Source organism: Nematostella vectensis, chromosome 6 (genome assembly GCF_932526225.1).
Source record: "Nematostella vectensis chromosome 6, jaNemVect1.1, whole genome shotgun sequence".
In the NCBI taxonomy this organism is placed as follows: Eukaryota; Metazoa; Cnidaria; class Anthozoa; order Actiniaria; family Edwardsiidae; genus Nematostella; species Nematostella vectensis.
This window is the reverse complement of record NC_064039.1, coordinates 11,459,029-11,479,241: the sequence shown is the minus strand read 5'-3', so window position 1 is coordinate 11,479,241 and position 20,213 is coordinate 11,459,029. Positions and strand designations below refer to the sequence as shown.

The following is a 20,213-nucleotide window of genomic DNA, read 5'->3' as shown; positions in this document are numbered from 1 at the left end:
AAAGGAGGCGGCAAAGTATTTTTTCTCATGCTCTTAATTAAGAAACCCAAAAAGGAGGGAGATGTTGATGAAGACTCTGACTTTATAATTCACTTTCAGCCAAACCTATGTACTAAATCTGTATACGGTGAAGTGGATAAATTACATTGTTTATTACCTAAAAAAATCCAAACTGTACCCCCCCCCCCCCTCCCAAACGCGTATGTTCGATGCCGTGTCACTATATCTCCGAACTGAATGAAAAATACATGTTCAAACTAACAAAGGTGATAGAGTGGTTTTCAAAATCCCGTGCAACAAAATGTAATTGTTAATGTGTAATAGTCAAGCCAGAACAAAAGAGAACAAAAATATTACAGTGTATTAGACTAAGTTCAAACATTGTATTACCCATTAGCCGTATTTTAAACTACTTCCTTCTATCTAAATAACTTGTGAAACCATTCGAGTGGGCGCACTCGCCGCATTCCACCGTGCACTGGTGGCTAAGCGAACGGGAACGCCGTCAGGTACTTTCTCCGGATCCCTTTCTCCTTTCTATTAGCTATATCCGCTATAACAATTTCACACAAATTCGAAAGTCGTGAAGCCGGACTAATACAAAAACGTGAAAGATTTCATAATCGTGAAGGATTTCCAAATCGTGAAGGACTTTCCAAAATCGTGAACGATTTCGAAATCGTGAAGGTTTTTAAACATCGTGAACGATTTCGAAATCGTGAAGAATTTTAAAAATCGTGAAGGATTTTAAAAATCGTGAAGGATTTTAAAAATCGTTCACGATGGCCCAGGACGGTGAACTGATCCAGTAAAACTAAACTAATGCATAGCTAGTACAACAAGTTCAATATCTAACAAAGTCTTTCAACTAGAGGGGAGCCCTTGCGCATCCGTCCACCTCAACGATCCTGTGGAGGCTTTTTTTCTTCTGTCGCCATCTCCTCCTCCTCTGACTTACTTTGGTCCTCTCCCAGCTCAAAGGGTTTCTCGGACAAAAGAAGATGAGCCCTGTTCCTGCGGTATTCTGCTACTTCGATGTTCTCCACTTCGTTCTCCACTTTTGGGCCAACCTCTTCTATCACCTTCGCTTTATCCCATTCACATTTGTCTCCCTTCCCCATTCTCGCCACATCTCCTTGCCAGTTGCTCCGCTAAATCCTGGTCTCTGAACGCTGTGTGAACGTTTAGAGGTAAGTAAACAAGAATGCTAAGGCCTAAATTAAACGGCGTGCCAGAGTCGCACCGTTCTGGTTCGGTACAGATTCGATCATAGAGCAGCTCTACTTTTGTACAACGTCGAACTTTTTGTTTGTTAACTCAGTTTCAGTTTCAGTTTTAATGCTCGGTTAGGCTGAATTGCATTACACCAAGATAAATAAATATACATGAATAAATAAGACTAAAACAGTACATTATAATATGCTACACAGCTCTATTGAGAGACTAAGGTCTTGAATAAATCTAATGAACTGGCACTAGCGGTGTGTGCCGGAAGGCTGTTCCAGTCTGGAATGGTATTGGGAAAAAATGAAAACTTGTAAACATCTGTACGGGGGGCAAGAACATTAAGTTTAAACGGGTGATTACAATGAGTGACGGACGAGCAATAACTAAGGCGGTCAGGGAGAGATATAGGTACAAGGCCATTTACAATTTTATACAACATGCAAAGACGATCCTGTTTCTAACATAGCGAGAATAGTTACTATATACAAAACGGGCTGCGCGCCTCTGGACCATCTCGATCTTGTTAATGTTCTTCTGAGTGTAGGGATCCCACACAGTTGACGCGTAGGACAACGTGGGGCGCACTAAGGAACAGTAGGCGCGGGCTTTTACTACTTTAGAACAACTATATAAGTTCCGTCTAACTAGGTTAAGAGTACGAGATGCTTTAAGAGTGATGGGGTCTACGTGACTGTTCCATTTGAGATCATTTGAGAACTGCACACCGAGGTAGGGATGACTCTCTCGCTCCTCCAGCTTGGACCCGTACAGGAAGTAATCTGCGTAGATCTTTTGTTTGTTATGCGCAGAACACAGCACTTTGAAGGATTAAAGTCCATCTTCCAAGTTTTGGACCATGCGGCGAGTTTGTTCAAGTCTTGCTGAAGGTGGGATGGAGATTCATCGAATGTGGAGGTAGAGGGCACAGTCATCAGCAAAGAGTCTTATTTTGCCGTTAATTTCATCTGGAAGGTCGTTGATATATAGGAGGAATAACAACGAACCAACCACTGACCCTTGAGGCACGCCTGAGGTTACAATGGCAGGCGAAGAGTGCTCCCCGTCAACAACAACTGATTGTGTCCTGTTCTTGAGGAAATCCTCCAGCCAGTAGTACACTTGACCAGAAATCCCATAGTGTTGAAGCTTTATTAAAAGACGCGAGTTTGAGACCGAGTCGAACGCTTTTGAGAAATCCAGAAGTAGAAGATCAGTTTGTTGTTTTTTATCCATAGCAAGGGCCAGATCGTTATAAGTGAGAAGCAGTTGAGTTTCACAGTAATGGCGTTCCCTGAAACCATGTTGGAAGGGAGAGAGAAGGCCGTTGGCTTACAGATGATTCATCACATGACTTGCTGCAATGTGTTTAAGTAGCTTACAAGATATACATGTCAATGAGATAGGCCTGTATTTTGCTGGAGTTGACCGAGAGCCCTTTTAATGTATTGGAGCGACATATGCACGTTTCCAGTCACTAAGCACCACGCCAGAACTCAGAGATTGTTGGAAGATCTCCCTCAAGATTACTGCGGTTTCATCTGTAGCAAGCTTCAGAATTCGTGCAGACACCTGGTCCACATGCTTTGTTGGGTTTCTGTCGACTTAAAAGCTTGACAATTCCATTTACAGTCACACAGATTTCGCCAAGAGGTGGTGAGTCCTTAGGAGCCAAGACAGGAAGGGGCTCGTTTGGGGCGTCCGTCTTAAAGACAGATTGAAAGTAACCATTTAAAGCTTCTGCCTTTTCTTTTGGAGCCGTTAGGGTGGTAGTATCATTTGGCCGCAGGGCAGGTATTCCAACAGAGTCTTGCCTCTTCGATTTAATATACTTCCAAAATTTCTTTGGCTGGGACTTGTAGTTTTCATCTAGGAGGCCGCAAACGAATTTGTCCCTGGCTGAATTTATGGCGTTGGTGGTAAATTTACGCTGGTGTCGATAGGCTCCCCATGCGGCTGCTGTATTGATTGATTTAGCCCTTTTAAATAAGCGATGTTTTTTACGACATGCACGCCGTAGGGATCTGTCAAACCATTGGTTTTTCCGTTGAGGCTTCAGGATTTTCACAGGATAGTGTTTGTTGGCAAGGGAAAGAATCGTGGTCTTGAATATTTGCCAGTTTTCATGAACGGAGCGCTGAGAGCAATTTCGCATGAAGGAAGCAGCGAAAGCTTTCATGTCCCGACAGAAATCTTGTAGGTTTACCTTGTTGAAGTCAAAGACTTTACGTTCCTGTGAGTTACCATGGTCGACAAACTGGTCAATACGAGCAACAACCTGTTCGTGGTCACTTACACCCGGAATTACTTGAATGTCAGACAGCAAGTCAGGTTTTGATGAAAAGACCAAATCCAGAGTGTTAGCAGAAGTGGGACCGTATCTCGTAGGCTCATGGACCAACTGCTCAAGATGGAAATCATGTGCAATATCAAGCAAACGCTTGCAGAGGTTTACATCTTTTGCACCAGAGGGCACATTGGACGTAACCCGGTCTATAGATGGTAAGTTAAAGTCCCCTGTGAGAATGATGTGGCGATTTCCAGCTGATTGTACGACTTTGGACAAAAAAACCTCTAGAGCGTCTAGAGAATCCATGCCTTTAGATTCTTGGCGATAATAGGAGCCAAGTAGGATTGACTCTTTCTCCAAGAGCATTCACACCATATAATTTCGCAGTCCGAGTCTAGGCCTGGGCGAGGTATAGATACCAAGTTGTTGTTGACCGCAATCAGGACTCCACCCTTGTGGGAAGGGCGATCTTTGCGATAGACAAGGAAATTCTGAGGCAGGATCTCGCAGCTGTTTACATGAGATGATAGGTGAGTTTCGGTTGCAAGTAAGATGTCAATTTTGTTCTCCTCTAGAAGACAGGAAAGCTCTGCAGATTTTGACCTTGCTCCCTCAATGTTGGACACCAGAATCTTTGGAGAAAAGCCTTTCTTAGTCTGACTGTCAATAGGGCGCATGATGCAAGATCTCGACAAGCTCTCGAGTGATGGAAGACGAGGATGGCCTGCGACCTGTAGTGGTGAAAAGGTCGCGAGTTGGGTAGGGAAGAAGCTTGTAGAGTTCTCTAAGTTTTCAATAGGCGACTCAGATAATGGACCAAATGGGTTACTGCATGAAAACATCGGTGATGACTTAAACAGCGAAGATGAGAAGTTTGGAAGCCCACAAGTGCAACATATCCATGACGTGTAAGAGTTGTTTAATTCTTGGTACACCTCAGTAGGCATGTCCATACAGCGAACATGGTACCACTTATCACATGAATCACACTGAACTCTCATTTGATTCGACTTCACTGGCTTGGAGCAGAAACCACAAGGAGACTTGTACACTGGCCCAGGATTGAGCTCGACGGACCCACTGATAAACAGCAAAGAAAGTGCAAGAGAAAATGGTGGCTTACTGTAAATGGCCGATCGGCGAGTTGATGCAGAGAGACCTGGATAAAATGACTCCAGGCTTGCCAAAAATAGTAGTGTTTGCCCAGAAGGCACCTTCGCTTGTTTATCCATCTTTCTAGGAGAATTTGGAGACCAGAGGCTCAACGACACAGCAAGAAGAAACAAAACTGTGGGCTTTAATTTCTAGTTAATAAGAAATATTGATTTGGCCGCCATTTTTAACGGGAAGTACTTTTATTCTAAAAAATAAATAAACTTGCACATTTTGATACTGTTTTCCACTAGACGACTAAAATGAAAGGTTAAAGAGTGTATTTAAACCCAAGATTTCTGAAAGTAACCGCAAATTTTTCACTTTTTTCTGTACACTCTAATCAAATCTTAATGCATATACGAATAAGCAATGAAGCATTTTTAAATAGGACTGCACAAATGATAAATGACAGTTGTATTTTGCATTTAAGAGTGCGCCAATTTCATATAAAGAAAATGTTTTCCTGCTATGTGAGCCTCGGCATTTTGTTTAAAAATTAATGAAATCTCAGGCTGGACGTTCTTAAAAAAAATAGATTGTTATATAAAACAAAAAGATTGTGGTTCATATACGTCGGTCTAACGTAATAACAAGCTCAGATGGGAATTGTTATCTTCATTCAGTGCAGTTCAGATATCTTACAGCTTTATGGTTACACGATTCAGTGGAGCCGCAAAGGGCTGAATATTTTAAGCTGGCAGCGTGCTGGGCAGCCTATTTGCATCTAATAGCTCTTAATTCCTCATCTATTAATTCTTGGCTTCTTGGCACGCCTTGGAAAGCTCTGGTAGCGTTTGTCCAAAGCGGCTATAGCAACTGTTGTCCTGCTAAAAAGACGTAAGTATTTAGACAGGGAGGAGTGCTTGCCCTCAACAATGGCCTGCTTGAAATGCAGCTTTCTTGGTGTGTTGTATGATAGCTGCCTTCATCGGTAGAATGACATCAAATGCTGTTCCTTTCTTCACGAAGAGCTGCATTCTTGCCTTGTCTACTTCCGACTCTCTGTACTTCATCGGTCGTGTGGAAGCAGTGGAAAGCGCTCAGTGCTGCCAGAAATTCTGTCTTTTATCTCAACTGGCCTGTAGGCAGTGCGGAACATTACAATTTTTGGTTATATTTGATAAACAATCTTATTAACCAATCAGAGATGAGTATTACTATGCTCAGTCTCACGCGTTCACGCCTCAACTCAGAGTAGGAAAACAAAATGGCGGTTCCGTCGAATCGGGAAAATCATGTTGAACGCCGCTTTTTAACTCTCTGCTAGCAGTGATTTAGTCTTATCTGTTTAAGCAGGAATTTCACTGACTCAGTGCGTCAGTGATATCCTATTTGTGTTGTTTCTCATCGGCAACAGACCTCATTTGCAGGGTTATTTTTACGACTTCACCGAATCGTACTGTAATGAACGCGGAAGGGTAAGCCACTGTTAGCAGGGTATAACATTGATCGCCAATTATTTAGTTGTACTTTTCATCGAGTCATACAACTGCACAGTATTTCCCTGGATTTATCTTGCTTTTACACTCGAAATGAAGACACTCCAAGAAAAAAATTTAGCCGGGATATTGAAACTAAAATGAATCGTATACAGAATGGCCGCGAGTCAGTGATTATTGTATGCAATTAAAAGACACTACATGAAACACACATGTTTAAATGTTTATATTTGATCCTGGAATCAATAGATTTGCTATGATCTGTAAATCTCAGGGATGGCAGTCATTATACATTGCTGCTTTAGTTTGCTATTACTCGTTGTAAAAAAAGTCATTACCACAAATGCTCACATTATGGCTTTTTAAAAATGGATTCTAGATTTGATTCTAGGTTTGATTACTAGGCCTTTGAGATTATAGGAGAATGGGAGTGTAGTCATACCCTGGGTACCAGAGGCTCCAAGCTTCACTAGAGCAGATATCATATGGAAAATATCTATTTTTTTCATATTTGGTGATACTTCAGGCCCATTTTTTTCTCATCAGCCTCTATTATATGTGCAAAGAGTCTTTTTTAATAAAAATGGAATTAAATTAATTTGATTTGATAGGCAAGTCTGAGTGTTGAAGCTCCCTTTTAAAACTATAGTGATAGTAAGAATTTATTTGTTTGGGGTATAGAATTATGTTTGGGAGGTAAGTTTCTATGCTTGGTATATTTTATGTATAGAACTCAGGTTTGGGTATTTTTTAGGATGAGCAGGGAGGGGGCTAATTTATCAAAACGTTCTTATCGCAAATGCTTGTTTTAACATATTATACACCTCTAGCATTAGATTTTAGAGGGAGGCACTGGTTTGAGTGGCTATGTAATGCGCTTAATCAATGAGGGCTATTTTATGGTGTGTGCAGACAATTGGGAAAAGGCATGGGGTGTAAAATTAAAGGTTGAGAAATGCACGGTAAGGGGAGTGAGGTTGTGATGACTGAGGGCATGTCACATGTGGTGTGCTGACGCAGGGCCTTGAAGGTGAGGAGGATAGAGTTTTTTTTCTAAAAGGGAATAAATAAATTAAATTTGATAAGCAAATTTACCTTCTAAAGCTTCATCTATAGTATTTTTTACGGGGCTGGCAAGTTTCAAGCTATTGTATGTTTTAGGAGTAGAACTCGGGTTTGGGTTACTTTTTTTGGGGGGAGGGGGGGCTATCTATTCTTGGTGGAGTTTGTTGTTGTGGTGGTCGAAGGGCAAGACATTTTGGCAAAGAATGAACCCCAGAGACAAGGAAAGGGTACAGTGCTTTTCGGCTAAATTTTTACACGGATTTTTCATACCTATTCTTCGGCGATTCTTCCCTGTTGAAGTAGGACGTTGGGCCTTGACTCGCACTTTCGTTCTCACAATTCAACCCCCGCTCTCCTCAACTTTCACCATACCTTGTGGGCACTCATTTCGGCTTGCGGTGAAGATTGTTTTAGTATGCCATGATCCTCATTTATCCTAGTTTAATCCTGTCAAGGTTCTAAGCCGTAGAATTTGGCCCATCACACTCATATTCCTCTTTTTCTAAACGTAAACATTACGAAAAGAGTTCGATTTTACCCTTTATCCCCTACCCGCACAACAGGATATAGTATCACTCCTGTAAATGCGTGAAATTCTACCGGTATTTTTTTGGCCCCCTTTCAGAAGCGGATCTAGGGGTGGGCCGGGCGGGACCCGCACGCCCCCGATTTTCGGATATGTGCCTTATAAATAACAAGATATAAAAGGAAATACAGCTTAGAACAATGAATCCGCCCCCCCCCCCTTTCTTGGAACCCTTGCTTCGCCCCCTCCCCCCCTTTATGGAAATTCTGGATCCGCCCCTGCCTTTGACTCTTCTGTAGAATAAGGAAGAAAGGCAAGGAGATTGATAAGCGCGCACCCGAGGCCACCAGATTAACGGCTCCCACCGTTAGAAACTGTTCATCTTGTAGCACTTGCACAGATTCATGTTTGCGGTCGTTTACAGATGTTGAAGTCAATTGTAGCACCAGGTCATATTGCCTTGTGCAAGGCCACAGTTAGTTGATGCTATGTAGTGAAGTCTGAAAAGAGTAAGAGAACATGGTATTCTTAGAGAGTGGCAATAAATGTTTTTAGGGGGAGGGGGAGAGGGTTGGGAGATATTGAGCCCCGAAAATCATTTGCAGTAATAAATGGGCAGATTGAAAATGAACATTTTCTAAACCACATGCAATAAAAAAAAAAAAACAGGCCCACCATCTCAATATATTGCAATGTGTTGTTTACACCTAAAAAGTGACATAAAACTCAGCAATATTCACCTGTTTACACTCTGACTCTTTGATCTGAAGTGTGGCAGTACAGACAAATGGGCCTCGCATAGATTAGAATGTCCTCTGCCCATCTCTGGATGTATTACAGGTGCTGCATCCTGGGCACGAAGCTCGCATTCTATACGATATGCCATGTGCCATATGCCAAGTCTCACGCTGGTACTGTAGGGTACACCTTCACATCTGATGTCATCCTCATCACAGTTGCTGCATGAGCACTTGCGCTCATAGTGGAATCCACACTTTCCTTCCCCCCCCCCCCCCACTCATGTTCATCGATGCAATGATGGGCAGACAGGGCCCGCATCCTTCTAGCATACTCTTCTGGAGTACTACATTGCTGCAGACAGCAAAACTGATTAATGCGGACATTCGTGAGAAATTGCTCTGACATGCAGCCACAGGTCTTGCTATGCCGCTTACAATTGCATTTCAGTTTATCTAAATCCTTAAAAGAGGACTTCCATGAAGAGATTTGGCCATCTGTAAATGTTTTTTGTTTGGCCAGATCTTTAAGATTGTTTCCGTGAGCCCTTCCCACATGACCTCCGCCACTCTTTGTGGTTCATCCTCAAACACATTAGTAACTGATTTTTTGGCAGTAGAATCCCCATCCTGCCATACAACAGCAATGTCACATCCTTCATTCTTCGCCTGCCTGTAGCATTCTTCTGCCAACACACCTTCCATCGACTTTGCCGTTCCTTTGTACAATTCATCATCCTCTTCCTCCTCGACTCCTCTCATACACTTGTGGCCAAACCATAACAAACCGCCTGTAAGATAATTCTTTACAATAAAACTTCCATTCTTGCCACAATCCACGTGTGTGCCACAATCCATTTGACGTCACAACAGCCTTCTGCCAACTTCCTAGTTCATTATCACTCTTCTGCTTCATATTTTTCTTTTCTTGGTTGAACATTTCCTTTAATATCTCTTCAATAGTCCTCCTGGATGCTTCAATGTTTGCTGAGCCGTTAAATGTAATGGTCCTGTTTTCGCAGCCATTACAGTTAAACATGACCCTCATGGTCCCTCCAAGGCCAATAGCCTCAATCTTGGCAGGTACAAGTTTCCCTAAGAAACAAATAAAAACATGCATAAAGACTTTTCTAACAGATCTAATACCAAGGCAGGAACAAAACAAATCACATCATCACATCAGTTTTTATTATATACATATGTTGTAATTGAAATTAATGTACTTTAGATTACTGTTTGCAGAAAAAAAGAGTTTTATAACAGTGAATAATTTGCCTTTTGATCTACAAATAAAGAACTTTCGGCGCTGTGCTTTGTCATTCGCATTACAAATTTATTTACCGTCGGGACGGTACGAATTTATATCTTCTTTTTTGAACTCGGGACGGTATAGATTTATACCTTCCTTTTTGAACATTGAGCTCGGGACGGTATAAATTTATACCTTCCTTTTTGAACTCGGGACGGTTATAAATTGATACATTATTCCTTTTTGAAATCGGAACGGTATAAATTTATACCTTCCTTTTTTTACTCGGGACGGTTAATTCAAAATTCGTTACTTATAGTATAACAGAAAAATCCCTTGATTTCGGCTAAAATAGAGTTAATGTCACTCCATTTTTGCCAATTTTAAGTAAATCATCCCAAACGACAAAACGGCATTTTCTCCTTACGTGGTGTTCAGGACCTATAAAGTGAAGGTGCTAGTGCTGAGGTAGCTAGTAGTAGCAATCTATAATATATATAGATAGATTATTTATAAGCACAAGTCATAAGCGTAGATTATATATAAGCTCTGTTTTCATCATGATTCATTCTAAAAAAAAAAGAAGCGAGGCTATGTAACGCTACTCGTGTACAATTCACAGGTTCTTACACCGAGATAGAGTCTTATGGCGGCTTAAACAAAAAATGTATTCATGCGCGAATGGCCAATCAAGGAGTCAAATCTTCATACTCCTTAAAGCAGTGCTATCTCGGTAGCATTTACTCCAAGATATATATAACGGAATATTTATACAAACTACCTGGTGATTTTGTCAGGATCTCTAGATATTCTACTGCTTTTTGTTGCGTATTTTCTTTCTCGTGACACGCTGTGACGTCATCTGTGATCTATAAGAAGACGACGCACGTAAAAGTGAGGTTTGTTTGTTAAATGGCGTACGGAATGTGACTCTCGGTTTTCTGTCAGGAGACCCTTTTGCCAACATAAAGGCTTGCTCCAAGTACAATATGTATAGTCATATGAAATACCCGAACTTCGGTCGCGACGATGCGCGTAAAGACAAGCCCTGGGCTAAGACGGGAGCGTACTTCCTCGGGCCGAACGCCGAGAACGGGAACGTTTTCAAGCGCCAAATGGTTGAGGCCATCGATGGACACATCAAATTCAGAATGAAGTAAGTTTTATGAATTAATCTTAACGGTATAGGATAGAACACTCAAGAGTGATTTCAAAATATAGCAACATGGTCAACTAGTTTTACTTTCAAATTAGCTGTGAAAAATATCAGATAACACTAGCTAAGGCCTAGATTAAACGTTCTCGTTCGGTTGAGGTTCCACCAAAGGCATCATAAACCGTATATAAAAAATAATTACATCCCCTATTAAAAATTTCCTTTAATTTGGCTGTAATATGCCATTTTTGCTGCGCGCTCTCCGGTGGCAAATTCAATACAAAATGACAAAAAAATGTGATTAAGCCATTTTCTGGCTGATTTGTAAGCACTGAATAAGTTGCTTTTAGTTGTTATTTTCCCGCCAAAAGCCGGAGCCCGCGCGAGTTTGCCACCCAAAAAGTCACGTGATTTATAAGTACAAGTCGCCTATTCTGGTCGAATATCACATTTATCAGATAAAACTGATCCTACAACTTTGATCTTCGAAATCTAATTTCTTAAAGTCGTTTGTATGCAGCTCTATAGTCTTTTTTTGTCTTTTTTGTAGTTACTTTCCTCAAGATCCGGACTTTATCACGGACGAGATGAGAGACGCGCCATCTTACCAGGAGGTAATCCGTAAAATGACCAAAGAAATCAACAACATGCACAGCGAGCTACGGAAGTCAATTCCATTCTTTTCCTCCAGATACAAGGTGGGTATCTGTGGTGTAGGCGTGCCGTGAATACTTGTGGGGTTTGGTACTGAATAACTCATTTTTGGATGTCTGAACAATAATTCGGCGATCATAACCGCATATTAACCATTTACTACCAAAATACGTCTACACGAAGCGTATTCAAATCGAATTTGCCTTCTACACGAAAACGTGATAATATACGATTGATTCCTTCTGTTGCGGATGAACCACATGGATTAAATTATATGCGCATGCGTTCTAAGTCCTTGGAGGTCCAAGATCGCCAAGTAATCTACTAAAAATGTACAAAATTTGAGGTTAAAATGTACAAAATGTATAAAATGTACAAAATGTATGGGTTGAGGCGATCCTGTACCCCTGCTTCCCCTCTCTCGCCAAGCCCTGTAACCTGTGGCTTGTATTTCATGTCAGGGTCATGTGATATGGGACACCCTGATGGCTGCTAACCTGGGTTACATGGTAGCCTTCATGTACAATCAGAACAACTGCGTCGCCGAGGTAGGCACCGTCACCTCCAAGTTCGAGGTGGGAGTTGGGCGTGATCTCTGTACCATGATCGACTTCGACCCGGACAAGGTGAGGATTTCTTTCCCAAGCCGTGGCAATGGGTCCGAAAGCCCTTTCTATTCCAGGCAATCGGTCATACAAATAACTTTCTATTCCAGGCAATCGGTCATACAAATAACTTTCTATTCTAGGCAATCGGTTAGCTATCCCTTCCAATTCCACGCAATGGCACATATGTTCCTTTCTATTCCAGGCAATGGGTCATATGTTCCTTTCTAATCCAGGCAATGGCTCATATGTTCCTTTTCTATTCCAGGCAATCGGTCATACATATAACTTTCTATTCCAGGCAATAACTCATATATTCCTTTCTATTCCAGGCAATGAGTCATCTATCCCTTTTTAAATCTCCTGATGAGTGGGCAACCACTAAAAAGGCTTGTAGAGATGAAACGGCAGTTCGCGTGTTTTTTCCTACAAACCAAGATATATCCCGCTCTACACCTATGTATTGAGCACTATTATATGAACGCCTGCACTCACGCATATATATATATATATCTTTCCGCATAGATATATATATATCTTTCCGCATTTAAAACAACCACTATTATTCTCTTGGTTACTGATTTCAGTGGCCACACGTTGCTTGAATTTAGAAGGCGCAAGGATGTCTTTGAGATTTTTAGGCCTTCTAAATGCCGAAATTATACTACCTTCCGGAAAGACCTCTTTCATAAAAGTAGAGGAATGCAAAAAACTAAGATTTTTCCGAACGATCTGCCCGATATCCGGAAGGTTAGGATTGAAATCCATAACCAGAGGTGTAACCTTGCGTTTGGCTCTATTCGATTTAGGCTAAAGTAGCTCACTTCTAGAAAGAGAAGCAACTTCATTAAATTTGCCAGAAACTAATTCAGGTTTATAACCCTGTTCTATCAAATAATTCTTATATTCATTATTTCTACGGCATAGAAAGTTCTCGTCAGAGCAGTTGCGCTAAGGGCGCAACTTAAGGCATCCTTGCGCTTAAGACATCCTTAGTAAATTTTTAATAATGTCTAAAAGTTGGGAATCGTAGCATCTTCCTTCACACTACTATATTTATATTTTCGCTACTGAGCCCTGGTATCTTGGATCCTTTCAGATAGACTGGCTGTTGGCTGACGGGAATTTTCATATATATATATATATATATATATATATATAAAGCTAAAAAATCTTTTAGCTTTTTAACTTAAGTTGGGAATCGTAGCATCTTCCTTCACACTACTATATTTATATTTTCGCTACTGAGCCTTGGTATCTTGGATCCTTTTAGATAGACTGGCTGTTGGCTGACGGGAATTTTCATATATATATATATATATATATATATATATATATATATATATATATATATATATATAGTGTTGGTTTGAGAAAAATACAAACTACATAGGTTTCCCTACAAGCCTGTTTCGTGGTTGCCCACTCATCAGGGGGCAACCACGAAACAGGCTTGTAGGGAAACCTATGTAGTTTGTATTTTTCTCAAACCAACACTATACACCGCTCTACTTTCGAGTATTGAGCACTTTCTATGAAAGCCTTCAACCATCATTATATATATATATATATATATATATATATATATATATATATATATATATATATATATATATATATATATATATATAAGCTAAAAAATCTTTTAGCTTTTTAACTTATTTTATACTGAAGAAGGCCGAAGGGCCGAAACGTTTAGTAAATTTTTAATAATGTCTAAAAGTTGGGAATCGTAGCATCTTCCTTCACACTACTATATATATATATAGGCAATAACTCATATACCCCTTTCAATGGGTCATATTCCTTTCTATTCCAGGCAATGGGTCATATTGTTGCTGGTGGCACTGTGGCTAATATAGAAGCGATGTGGGCGGCGCGCAATGTCAAATTTTATCCACTTGGCTTGTGCGATGCCATCAGGAATGAAGAGGTTCTAGCTAAAGCTAAGGGCTACAAGGTCTTCTTACCACACAGGAACGCGTACATGGCCATTACGGACTGTACTACCTGGGAGCTGCTTAACCTTGACGTGGACACCATTGTTGAGATGCCCGATAAGGTGAGGGAGAAGAAAAATATTGTGGAATTTTCAACTTTTTAAACGTTTTATTATTTTAGATAATTTAGTCGACAGTGTGCTCAATTAGATAAGCAGGGGCGTATCCAGAAGTTTAAAAAAGAGGGGGGGGGGCGAAGCAAAAGTTACATGAAAGGGGGGACCGGACTTATTATTTTTCAGTATATTTCCTTATATTTCTTGTTATTTTTAACGAGACTGTACGAGTGTCTCTTGTTTGCTGATTTTACGTTTTAAAAGGCAGCAACCCTGATTTTTTGCTTAACTGCCCATTCAAGCGCGAAAAAAGGCTGAATAAAAAATATGTCAGTTGGTTGTCCGTCATGTGCAGCATAACGGTATCCTGGGTACCATCTCTCCCAAAGGTAACAGGCTTTCGTTAAGATCACTTTTAATGTTAAAACATTACGATACTGTTCTAGGTATCCGCTATGTGTGGCATGACGTCGTCCGATCTTCTGGAGGTGCTGACGAACTATGGGTACGATGCCATAGGTATCCAGAACTTCTGCGCACGCCATGGCTTGAAGCAGAACCCGTGTGTACTGGCGCCAACCACAGCCCACGTGTCTCTCTACAAAGGCTGCACCATACTCGGCATGGGGAAGGGCAACCTGATCACTATACCCGTGGATGAGAACGCGCGGATGTGTGTCAAAGGTGTGCAAGGCGCGTGGGAAGCACCTTCCCTTTAAGGTTACGGTTCACCTTCACGACCCTGTCGCGCTAAAAATAAAATGCGCGATTTTTGGCAATATTAAAAAAAGTGCAGATACTAAAATTCGTAATAGAACTGGGCATCTACCCATGGCTTTTTTTCTCCGTAGGGAAATTTTTCAATTTGGGTCAGGGGCCGAAATGTGCAGAACCATACTGTTGGTTTTAGGTTGGTACCTCAATAGCGTGCCTAGATTAACGCAATACATCTTATTTATATCAGCATATGTCAATCTTCAAAAAGGTGTCTCATTTTATCCATATCGTATTCCATTTAAGGGCTATTTTATTTCATATAGTTGCTGTGTGAAAATTTGAGCTATTTCCGGCCTTTTGGAGAGAATGACATTAGGTTAATAAAACAATATTTTAAAAAATGAGCGCATTTTTGTCATGAGATCCCATATTTGCTCTCTAATTTCCAACACTTTCCACCTTAGAACATCTTGTGCTTTAGGCAAATCCAGTCTATTTGTTTCCAGTACCCTGATACAACCTAAACGAATCATTTTTTCCAGATAAACATTTTCGAATATTTTAAGGGTGAACGTGAAACGTAACCATAAGGCCTGTGGATTAGACTTGTTTGACGCTCGTTTACTCAAGCTATGAAACCCCTGTAAAGGGGCTATTGCAAACGCCGTTCTAGAAATCAAACAATAGACTTGGTTGATTTGCAAGCATTTTTCAGAACCCCATCGTACTTTGCATTGGACCGTTCATTGCAGCAAATCCACGCGAATGTCAATTTGCCTTTTTATAGCGCGCATTGATTTATTGTTGCTATTGAATTTTTCCGGCAATCAGTCAAATTAAATAATTTGCCACGTTTTCTGCTTCTTTAGCGAAAACAATGTTGGGACATGATCTACTTATAGGGAAAAAAACCCCACTATAAACTCTTAGCTAATAAGGGAAGATAATTTGTTAAAATCAATTTCTATTGTCAAGGGCTCCGCCACCTCTTGGAAGACAAGCTGGCCAACAGGATCCCTGTAGTGAGTGTCATCGCCATCATGGGCACGACCGAAATGAGCGCTGTGGACCCCCTTACCGACATCCTAGACCTTCGTAATGAGATGCGCAGACGGGTGGGTAAAAGGGTTTATGATAAATAGCAACGTCGATTGACAGCCTCAATGATTCCTACAATTATAAACTGTTTCCTTCCCCATGCATCTCCTATACTTTTGCCAACTTTCGCGTAGATAGGGAGATGAGGAGGGTCGCTTTGACCAAACCAAGTTAACATCGTCCACAGGGCTTGAACTTCATGATCCACGCAGACGGGGCTTGGGGAGGTTACTTCTGCACCATGTTGCGGACTCCACCCAAACCAGAAGACGACGGCGGAGAATACCCGGAATGGTTCGTTCCAGAGATGCATCTCAGTAACTACACCACCAAGCAGCTCTCTGCAATTCCACACTTAGATACGATCACGATTGACCCACATAAGAGCGGCTTCTGTCCCTATCCCGGAGGAGCGATCTGTTACCGCGACAAGCGCATCAACAGCTTCTTGGGCATCACTAACAAAGTGTCGTACTTACATGGATCACTGAACCTTGGGGATGTGGGTATTGAGGGGTCCAAGCCTGGTGCTGCCGCGGCGGGAATCATCATGGCTCACAGGGTGAGTTCTACGATCCTCGAAAAATGGCATAAGTGGATTAGACCTTTATGATAAATAAAAAAAATGGTACAAATGGATTGTAACTTTTAAACCGATTCGTGTCCTGATGTAATATTGATCTGTGGCTATGCTATACATCTTCAGGTTGTAGGCCTACATAAGAATGGCTACGGTCGTATCTTGGCTGAGTGCACATTCACCTCCAAGCTGTTGTACTGCCTGTGGACCTGCCTGGGACAGGACGATGACCCCTTCTTTGTGGTTCCCACCAAACCTTTACCACCAGACCGCACCCGAGTGGAGCACATCAAGTTCATGAGGACCCGTATTCTGAACAGGACTAACGAGGAGCTCGCTCAGGTAGAGGACCCGTATTCTCAAAAGGCCTAACAAGGAACTTGCTAAGTTAGGCAAATGCAAACCCGAATTCGGAAATGGCCTAACAAGAAACTCGCTCAGGTAGGGGGGAGCCTGCTTGGGTATGTGGTACACAAGGACCTGCATACTAAACAGGGCTGTTTACTAAAGTGGCAAAGCGTAACCTCCATGTTGGTGTCCGTATTCATAGGATGCAGAAGCCATGGAATATCTTCGCGAGATTGGCCCCGATACCATGATTCCTTGCTTCTCCTTCAACCTTAAGAACAACTCGGATGTGAATTTGTGCAATGACCTGGTACAGGCGGTGTTCAAGGATCTGTGTATGAGTGATGATCGTGTGTCTTCGTATCGCTTCCCCATGCTCGTCACCGCGTCCACTTACGCCCATCACGAACACAGCATCTCGCTTAGAAAGTACAAGAAACGCCTCGGAGTGAGTATAGAAGATTAAAGATGGGGTAGGGATTTCCAGTTATGATAGTACTGTTGAAGAAAATGTTTGCGGTCTTCGAAGGGCTAAAAGCATAGGTTGCATGGGTTTCTAGGTTTCTCAAGCATCGCACCGACAGACAAAACTATGATTCTTCCAATATACCTATCATCTAACCAAAAAGAACCATAAACACCTAAGGATTCTAAAACCCTAATTATCAAAAGTTTAGGACTTCAAGCCTCTGGAATCGAGATTAAAGTTGTGATTTTTCCCTGCAGCTCGACCCGTATGACACGACAGGCGTCAAGTACATCATCACTACGTGCATGGATCCGTGGGCGACCTCTATCGACTTCGTGGATGATCTGGGCGCCATCATGAGGAACGCCATCCTTAATGCCATTGGAACGGTAAGAACAGATGAAGTAGAACGAACTTTTTTTCTGCAACAAACCTTTTTAAACTTTTTTGCGAGACAAGTTGGGTCATTTTGTTGTTCGTTTTATCCCACCTATACTCTTTCCTTCTCAAATCAGAAACTTAAAGCAATACTTTAAACGCGCGAATAAATACGATTGGAATTGTGGTAACACCCTGTCTTGCAAAGAAACACATTAATGTTTAATCAACTTTGTAGGGGACAGACCCGAGCGTCCACCATGACTTCATCACCACTGGTCAGCTGTCAGGTAATAAAAAGAACAAGCACATGATTTGCTACTACGCCGGTCAGTTTCCAGCGGTTTCGCACCAGTACTGCGCTGCTTTCAAGATCCAGTTCTTCAACTCAGCCGAGGGGGAGGCTGTGGCAGACGCGGCCGCTAAGCATACTGAGCCGCTGACCCTACGTAGCGTGGAACAGAAACGTCTCCATGATCTTCTGTTGTACGATTTTGAGAAAGGGGACACTGGCAGACATGAACCAGAAGTCAAGGTACTCCAAGTCTTAGTGTAACGACAAATTTAATTATTCTTCGCTTGGTCACTTTCAGTAGTGATTTACCCATGACAGTACTGTGGGAAAAATGTTATTTCGTTCCTCACTCTCGCATTCTAGCTGGTCAGCCATATAGGAAGGGTGAAATCGGCATGTTATCCATTTTATTTTTACTAACCAATAAGATTTCCTCTTCAAAAATCTGAAGTATCAGGGATCAACCTTCTCTTAGCCGAAGTTAATGAAGAGTGCTCTGCATTGTCCCATGTGTAGGTTGACTGCTACTACGGCTTGCCAACGGAGGGGAAGGCGCCGTTTATGCGGACGACGGTCAGGGTGGTAGACGTGGCCAGATTTGATCACTTCGATCATACGGTGAAGAAATATCCAGAATTTAGCAGATACTTCATGTATGGCTCGGCTTACAAGGCCTTCATCATGCACATTCCGACCAAACAGCCGGACGTCCTGCAGGTACTATCAAATGCTATGTATCTGCTCTTCCTCAAATCGGCATCTTTATAGATCTGGTTGCTCCTGATTTTTGTCGAAGTTATTAATTCATCAGTTTTTCTTGTGAGTTGCCATAATACGTATAGTTTGAGTTAATACGTATTGTTTGAGCCATAAACTATTATAATCATTATCACCGTTTTTCTGCGAATACCAGCTCGTCGAGTTAAGCGCTGTACCGGAAGGCGTGTCCCCCCTGATCTTGCAACACGGCGCTGAGATCGAGATGCCATTCTCTGGGACCCCCCAGACGTCTGGCAAGGCGATCGTGGACCCCCTGGACAAATCACAGTACGAAGTGAGAATGAAAATCGAAGGAGGAGCCGAGATAAGAACCAAGATCGATATCGCTAAGAAGATCTGGTTTGACGGAAGTGTCGTTAACGGAACAGCTTGAAAAGGCGAGTCTAGAGATTTGGTCTTTCGTGTGCTTACCTTTTGCCAAAGGATAAGGCCACACTAGGATATCAAATTGAAATCATATTCTGCTTCCTACTTTTGGCTTTATATGAAGGCTGTGTGTACAAAATTCACCAAGTGGTCTATTTCAAATGCTACTTTCTGACTGGCTAAGCGCGTTTGCAATCTTTTCCAGATTCGTCGCAATGATGACAAGACTGTCCCCGGCTGAAAAGGGCAATAAAAGATGTAAACTCAAGCAATGAATCAACTAGTGTTTTTTTAGTCCCGGTTATTAGCACTCCGCACTCCGCACTAGTAAACGTGCTTGCACATTATGACTTTAGTCATCATACTTGGAACACACTTTAGATCACACTATCAATTGCTCTCTTTTGTATTAGTTTGACCATAGATTGCACAAACCAAGCGTACAGTAAAAGGAATTACATGGCCACGGGATATTATATCCTTAGTTCTACATTTCCAGAAAATGAGTTTTACATTAGCTTTGGGCTTGGGCCGATTGTGGAGGTTTTTCGAAAGCCTCCGTTTTCGGTACCCGAAAGAACGGCGAAACGGAGGGATTCGTTGGGACGGGGTCTTATAAGTCAAAACATAGTTAATAGAGGGGGATTGTTACGAAACTGATTGGTTCTGGGTTACATTTGAGTCGCGTACGAGTGACATATCCCTACTAACCGCAAAAAGTCGTTCCTACACTTCGCGTATCCACGACTTAAAAACGACAGAAGCCTTTGGCTGTCTGTGACTCTTCTACATGTTTACAAAGAACGCCAAGATATGGGAATAAGAAAAACAATGTACTTGAGAGCTTGGCGGCAGATATTTTTAGTCCTGTCAAGCATTCTTGGTTCCAGACAAGAAAAGCCTTATATTCTGATGTATACAAAGATCGCCAAAAGATGGGAATAACAAAAACAACGTACTTGAGAGCTTAATAGACCGTTTTCACGATGTTGCGCGCGCATCCAAAATGCCACAGACTGGCTGCCC

At 41.8% G+C, this 20,213-nt stretch overlaps 1 protein-coding gene and 1 long non-coding RNA gene across 3 annotated transcripts in view; one reads left to right on the top strand and one right to left on the bottom strand.

Moving 5' to 3' along the window:
* Nucleotides 1-19,900, top strand: part of LOC5512040 (L-tyrosine decarboxylase-like) — an 80,327-nt gene extending 60,427 nt beyond the window's left edge. Inside the window, exons 3-15 of the mRNA XM_048728750.1 lie at nucleotides 11,392-11,539; nucleotides 11,957-12,121; nucleotides 13,920-14,162; nucleotides 14,603-14,840; nucleotides 15,849-15,988; nucleotides 16,159-16,533; nucleotides 16,678-16,893; nucleotides 17,102-17,347; nucleotides 17,626-17,757; nucleotides 17,985-18,281; nucleotides 18,558-18,758; nucleotides 18,955-19,198; nucleotides 19,393-19,900. Coding sequence (XP_048584707.1) covers nucleotides 11,392-11,539; nucleotides 11,957-12,121; nucleotides 13,920-14,162; nucleotides 14,603-14,840; nucleotides 15,849-15,988; nucleotides 16,159-16,533; nucleotides 16,678-16,893; nucleotides 17,102-17,347; nucleotides 17,626-17,757; nucleotides 17,985-18,281; nucleotides 18,558-18,758; nucleotides 18,955-19,194 — 2,641 coding nt within the window. The 3' untranslated portion in view covers nucleotides 19,195-19,198; nucleotides 19,393-19,900. The remainder of the gene's footprint in view (nucleotides 1-11,391; nucleotides 11,540-11,956; nucleotides 12,122-13,919; nucleotides 14,163-14,602; nucleotides 14,841-15,848; nucleotides 15,989-16,158; nucleotides 16,534-16,677; nucleotides 16,894-17,101; nucleotides 17,348-17,625; nucleotides 17,758-17,984; nucleotides 18,282-18,557; nucleotides 18,759-18,954; nucleotides 19,199-19,392) is intronic.
* LOC125567884 lies at nucleotides 18,859-20,159 on the bottom strand. 2 transcript variants are annotated; one of them, XR_007311875.1, is made up of 2 exons: nucleotides 19,899-20,159; nucleotides 18,859-19,074 (listed from the first exon to the last, which is right to left on the bottom strand). It is a non-coding gene; the product is annotated as an uncharacterized LOC125567884 (long non-coding RNA). The 2 variants fall into 2 exon arrangements; XR_007311874.1 differs by lacking the exon at nucleotides 18,859-19,074 and adding an exon at nucleotides 19,281-19,424.
* Nucleotides 20,160-20,213: the final 54 nt, after the last annotated feature.